The 6,611-nt window shown below is 34.3% G+C and overlaps 1 protein-coding gene across 4 annotated transcripts; it reads right to left on the reverse strand.

The window, feature by feature from the left end:
- Window positions 1–222: 222 nt before the first annotated feature.
- LOC126754620 (uncharacterized) lies at window positions 223–6,010 on the reverse strand. Of its 4 annotated transcripts, XR_007666301.1 has the most exons (4): window positions 5,781–6,010; window positions 5,519–5,722; window positions 729–930; window positions 225–670 (listed from the first exon to the last, which is right to left on the reverse strand). XR_007666301.1 is itself a non-coding variant. In XM_050466728.1 (3 exons), the coding sequence occupies exons 1-3, from the start codon at window positions 6,006–6,008 to the stop codon at window positions 886–888; spliced, it is 477 nt and encodes a 158-aa protein (XP_050322685.1). In that variant the 5' UTR covers window positions 6,009–6,010; the 3' UTR covers window positions 224–885. The 4 variants fall into 4 exon arrangements, 3 of the variants coding, with proteins under 3 accessions (XP_050322684.1, XP_050322685.1, XP_050322683.1); XM_050466728.1 differs by having other exon boundaries at window positions 224–930; XM_050466726.1 differs by lacking the exons at window positions 5,519–5,722; window positions 5,781–6,010 and adding an exon at window positions 1,017–1,178 and having other exon boundaries at window positions 227–670.
- Between the last annotated feature and the right edge of the window lie 601 nt (window positions 6,011–6,611).

The raw sequence follows: 6,611 nt of genomic DNA on the forward strand, positions 1-6,611 counted from the left end.
TTTATTTCATTGTAATAACGAAAATTAAATTTAAATAATTACAGATTAAATTTGTAGTTTTTAATTCTGTTTCTCGCAGTTATATAGTTATTTAACTTACATTTTCCAGTTTCTCAATTTTTGTTCATCAATTTTTTTTTATATAGAAATTTTTCCTTTTCAAAGGTTAGTCTCCGTTTTTCAAATTTATTTCTTTTTTTCAATGTTTTAAAAATGTTTTTTATATTAAAATTTATATGGTTTAACACTTTAATCGAGTTATTGTGGAATATAATTTGGTTTTCGACTTGTTTTTCAAGCAGAGTCTGCTGCTTTTTGCGCGGTGGGTACGTCACATTTGAACAATGTGGTAGTTCATTTTCTTGTGTATTAAGAGGAGTCTGCTGTTTTTTGTGAGGTGTGCATGCCACTTTGGAACATTGTGGTAGTTCTCTGTTTTGTGTATTTGGTTCGGGTCTGCATTTACCTCCGACATGCTGCTTGTAGCTGCACCGAATGACAAGGTACCACTCATTCTATTTATTGATTCCTCTATTGACAATAACTCACTCACTTGTTGCTCTAACTGTGATAAGGGTATGAAAAGTGAGGGACCACCTCCAGTTCCCGAAATATTATTTTTGTTTAGTCGCATTTTTGCCTTTAAGTGAATCTTATAGTCTGCCCAAACCTTTAATTGATTACATTTAATCACATTTATAATTTATCTGTGCAATTATTGGAATTACCTTTTTCCACCCCGCAATGTCGCGCAATGGTGGCCCAGCTGCGTTTAAATGGGAAACTAAATTTTTCCGTAAATTATTGGAGGTATTTTTGGCGTCTGGTGTTTTTAGTGATCCTTTCGATAAATCGGGATGCGCCTTCATGAAATCCACGAGAATTTCAAATTGCTTTGGTTGAGTTTGTTGTTTTATTTTCGGTGCTTCCCTGTAAATTTGTGCAAAATAGTTCATATGCACGGAGTTATATATTTTAGTAGCAACTAAAACAACTAATTTATATTTGAAACTTACATTTTCAAGCAATGCGACTTCTTTATACTTGTAGCACAAAAATTACGAATATAACGCATGTTTGACAATTGCTTTAGCAAAGCAGAGTACCGCTAATGCGAAAGGGAAAAACTGAATGCGAAAGGGAAAAACTAAATTCGAAAATTTCAAAATTTACTGGGATTGCCGAATTACAGAGTACCAAAATTGAAGATGCGAACATTTTCATATTCTTATCGCATTACAGAGTAAACCCCCTGGTTTTTTATAAACTCTAAGTTCCATTGGCTCGTCAACATCGGTTCGATAGCGAAGAATTTTCTTGATGGCACATTCGCGCTTTTCTTTCCTATCATCAAACAGCATTGATAGCAAGATATTTTCCGAATGCGCATAATATGAATTATGATTAATTACTTGATTGACAATTTTGCGTAAGCAAGGTTCTAGAAATCGTGACCAACCAATGAATTTAAAAAATAATGCACTGCCGTACACGACAGAGCTGTAATACATGATATTGAAGTACATCGGCACATAACATTTAATTATAAATTCAACCAGAATTCTTAAATTTGCATCGGGTCACAAGCATAGATCCAAGTCTTATCGCCAGTTATAATGCATTTCATGACACCCTGGTAGTCGAAAAGCATCGTTTCACACACTTCAACGCGACGCCTTTTTTCGAAAAAGTTCAATGATTTCGGTACCAGTCGAGATTTTACGCGCTTGAGGCCCAAAACATCCTTCAAAATGGTATTGGCTGAGCCTTTCGATATGCCAACTTCATTAGCAAGGTCTCTAATTGTTAATCGACGGTTTTTCAACACCAAATCTTTGATTTGTTGAACGTGAGCTTCGTCGGTTGAGGTTGATGGTCGCCCTGGACGCTCTTCGTCTTCGACACGTTCACGGCCGGCTTGGAACTCACTATACCACTTGTAAACATTTTTTTAGACATAGCCTCATCACCAAAGGCTTTCTGCACCATCCTCAACGTATCCGCAGCAGAAAATTGATTCCGTAAACAAAATTTAATGCAAATTCTTTGCTTAACAAATTTCGACATCGCAAAAAACGAAAAACTCATTTTTGGCAGCTCACAAAACGACATATATCTCAAACACTAATGAATATTTTGACATGAAATTTGACATACATGTGACTGACAGTACTACCAACCTAAAAAAAAATAATTCTTCAAATCGCGCAGTTTAAATTCAAATGTCCCCTTATTTTTTGGGCACAGAGTATATAACCCTATATCTATCTCCTGTAGTTTTAGGTGATACGTACAACCGTTAGGTGAACAAAACTATAATAATCTGAAGGTTGCTAGTGTATAAAAAGTATGAAAAATAGTAAAGCAAAATTATCTCTCCTTAACATAAGTGTTCATACATAGTATATATGATCATAATATCTCTTTACTTTTTTACTAACATTTTGTGCTTCAAATTGTAGTTTCAGAAAATTTAGAATTATGTATTGTTTTTTGAAGTAGAAATACTACGAAGCGTTAGAAGTTTGTAAACAATGTTTCGTTATTCTAAAACAAGCAAGAAACTCAGAAACCGCATACCTTGGTTTTAATTGCTTAACATATATAAAAGCTCTATCTTATCAGTAAAGCCATAGGATACCCTGATAACTACGAGAAGAGTTGGTAAAAATACTGTTTACTTAAAATTTCATACCCTCAATAACTACTGCTGAATTAGAATAATTGTTTACAAAGTCTCCATCATATTGATTTTTCCAATGTTGAAATTGCTAAAGCAAATAAAGCCAACATCTCCAAAATAAGTAAGTGAGCACAGTTTGAAGTTACTCTTATGACGTTTTCGTAAGTTTTGTAAAATTTTTTTGACAGTCAAAATAACTTGTAAAAATTAATTTTTGAGAATACTTTTTTACAAATTGAAATTTTAAATTTTAATTTTTTTGGCGTAAGGAATATCGAATGTACGCATATTTTTTTTAATGTGGGAAAAGTCATCCAATTACCTTTTTGACTTCACGAATACTGAATGTAACATTTTTAGCATTTGAACAGTTTCCCAATATTAAATTTATTTTCTTAATTTTCAGGATTTAACGACTTACGACTATTGAATTGTGTGGCTTTCCCAAATATTTAAATGATGAATGGTTTTAATGACAGAAATCGTCCGGGGAAAAGTTCGCATGAGAACGCTTTTTCTAGCGCGTTCAACAATTTAGGTCGAGATCCTAATAAGAATTATTCACATACATAAATACCCTAACTTTTCCATCTGCCACATAAATGCTTATTTACCAAATTTTGCAGCTCAATTCTTTCTGAAGCGTAGCGTGTTTTCAAGTACGTTGTCGATACGATTAGTTGTCAATACGTTACAGAAAAAATATAAAAAACCAACTAAAAAACCCATCACATACGCAGCCATTGTTTTCCCAGCAACTACTTCGGCAGAGTATATCCTAAAAGACTAACATTACAAAATTGCTACTACCCTTGCTGCTTGCAAGATTCTAGCTACACACGGTTCCGGTGTTGCCTCGCCGACCTGAGACATTGCCTCGGTCGCTGCCACCGCAAGTTTTGCTGAGTCATGTTCACGTCTTCTAAAGCATTAAAAATTCAACATGAAGCAATGTTACGAACTATTTGAGGACCACACCTTTAAACAAGCTGATGTTCGGTTAAATACAACTGCAACAACAATGGCAAATACTACACTTCAAAACTAGTGCAAACTAGTATGTTGTTCGAGAAAACAACAAAGTGCACTCCCTCAGCCCGCAAGCCAATCGGTAAAGCGAATTGAAACGGTGCAAGATGGAGGTTTGTATTTTTTGTAGTATAACGAAATATATAAACAATAATAAAAAACTATAAAATATAAACCACACAAGCTGATGAATGAATGAAAGAGAGAAATGGGGAAAGCAAGACGGAAGAAGTGAGATGTTGATATAAGAACCGAGCTGCCATTATATGCAACTATTTTCGGAGAGATTGAAATTTTTCATGGAGACAATCTTTAACTGAGCTTACGACGGAATCTTGCTCCGAAAAGTGTTAAGTGTATTAGAAATATGTATACTAGGGCGGGTCGATTTAAAAATCACCCATTGCTCTATAAAAATAATATTCTAGGGATCAAAATAAGATACTTTGCCGAAAGAACCATACCTCTGAAACGAGTTTTGATGTCCCCCAATTTGGGTCGAACCTTTGGGTAGGGGCAAATTTTGAAAAATCCCACTTTGACCCATTTAGAGTGCTCCAATCGAGTCCAAATGTATGACGGACCCCCACTAACTTTGGACGGCCGATCCACCCATGCCACTGGCACACCTCCTGGAACTGCCCTGGGGGGTTCCCCATACAATCATTTCAAAAAATCACCATTTTTGGCCTTTACATGAAAAAATCAGCTAAATGGCTTTGTTTTTTTTTATGTTTATTTATTTATCTATAATAATATCTATTTTTTCTCTTAAGAAATTTATTTAGTCAGAACATATGTAAATGAAAAAAATGTCGTCGCCATAACAGCCTCTACATTTTCCGGTATAACCCGTTTGGAAACGCTAGCTAGCAATTGAACATGTCGTTCCGTTCCTTGAATGTGTGATGGAATTTTTGGATCATTAAGCGGTGGATCATCTTGATTTAAATATTCTTTCAATGTATCGTACGGAATGCTTCGCGTGAATGGTGGTTCAAATACGATATTTATATCATTCAAATTGATCATTTCCGTATAACTTGTGCAATTAAAGTTTATATCTGGGGGCTTACTCTGTAAAGCGATGCGAAAGACAATGCGATTCGAAAGCCCAATGCGATGCGATAGGCAATTGATACTCTGTATTGCTTACGCATCACTAAGAATGTTGTTCACCTTTGCTTTTTTTTCTTTTTATGTAATAGTTGGCATTACTTCCAAAAATGTCAAAGTATAAACTATTGCTAGATTAGGGACGATATTAAAACAAATATGATAAATGCTAGTAACTCAACTTAATTAAAACGAACTATTTGCAAATTAATAAATCCAGTCTTTTATTTCATTGTAATAACGAAAATTAAATTTAAATAATTACAGATTAAATTTGTAGTTTTTAATTCTGTTTCTCGCAGTTATATAGTTATTTAACTTACATTTTCCAGTTTCTCAATTTTTGTTCATCAATTTTTTGTTTATATAGAAATTTTTCCTTTTCAAAGGTTAGTCTCCGTTTTTCAAATTTATTTCTTTTTTTCAATGTTTTAAAAATGTTTTTTATATTAAAATTTATATGGTTTAACACTTTAATCGAGTTATTGTGGAATATAATTTGGTTTTCGACTTGTTTTTCAAGCAGAGTCTGCTGCTTTTTGCGCGGTGGGTACGTCACATTTGAACAATGTGGTAGTTCATTTTCTTGTGTATTAAGAGGAGTCTGCTGTTTTTTGTGAGGTGTGCATGCCACTTTGGAACATTGTGGTAGTTCTCTGTTTTGTGTATTTGGTTCGGGTCTGCATTTACCTCCGACATGCTGCTTGTAGCTGCACCGAATGACAAGGTACCACTCATTCTATTTATTGATTCCTCTATTGACAATAACTCACTCACTTGTTGCTCTAACTGTGATAAGGGTATGAAAAGTGAGGGACCACCTCCAGTTCCCGAAATATTATTTTTGTTTTGTCGTATTTTTGCCTTTAAGTGAATCTTATAGTCTGCCCAAACCTTTAATTGATTACATTTAATCACATTTATAATTTATCTGTGCAATTATTGGAATTACCTTTTTCCACCCCGCAATGTCGCGCAATGGTGGCCCAGCTGCGTTTAAATGGGAAACTAAATTTTTCCGTAAATTATTGGAGGTATTTTTGGCGTCTGGTGTTTTTAGTGATCCTTTCGATAAATCGGGATGCGCCTTCATGAAATCCACGAGAATTTCAAATTGCTTTGGTTGAGTTTGTTGTTTTATTTTCGGTGCTTCCCTGTAAATTTGTGCAAAATAGTTCATATGCACGGAGTTATATATTTTAGTAGCAACTAAAACAACTAATTTATATTTGAAACTTACATTTTCAAGCAATGCGACTTCTTTTTATACTTGTAGCACAAAAATTACGAATATAACGCATGTTTGACAATTGCTTTAGCAAAGCAGAGTACCGCTAATGCGAAAGGGAAAAACTGAATGCGAAAGGGAAAAACTAAATTCGAAAATTTCAAAATTTACTGGGATTGCCGAATTACAGAGTACCAAAATTGAAGATGCGAACATTTTCATATTCTTATCGCATTACAGAGTAACCCCCCTGGTTTTTTATAAACTCTAAGTTCCATTGGCTCGTCAACATCGGTTCGATAGCGAAGAATTTTCTTGATGGCACATTCGCGCTTTTCTTTCCTATCATCAAACAGCATTGATAGCAAGATATTTTCCGAATGCGCATAATATGAATTATGATTAATTACTTGATTGACAATTTTGCGTAAGCAAGGTTCTAGAAATCGTGACCAACCAATGAATTTAAAAAATAATGCACTGCCGTACACGACAGAGCTGTAATACATGATATTGAAGTACATTGGCACATAACATTTAATTATAAATTCAACC

The sequence above is a fragment of the Bactrocera neohumeralis genome, chromosome 4 (genome assembly GCF_024586455.1).
Source record: "Bactrocera neohumeralis isolate Rockhampton chromosome 4, APGP_CSIRO_Bneo_wtdbg2-racon-allhic-juicebox.fasta_v2, whole genome shotgun sequence".
Lineage (NCBI taxonomy): Eukaryota > Metazoa > Arthropoda > Insecta > Diptera > Tephritidae > Bactrocera > Bactrocera neohumeralis.

Coding starts and splice junctions, on each gene's coding strand:
- LOC126754620 (XM_050466726.1), bottom strand. CDS start 1,075: ATGCGTTATATTCGTAATTTTTGTGCTACAAGTATAAAGAAGTCGCAT. Junction 931..1,016: donor AAGTCGCATTGCTTGAAAAT/GTAAGTTTCAAA, acceptor ACAAATTTACAG/GGAAGCACCGAAAATAAAAC. Junction 671..728: donor ACATTGCGGGGTGGAAAAAG/GTAATTCCAATA, acceptor AATCAATTAAAG/GTTTGGGCAGACTATAAGAT.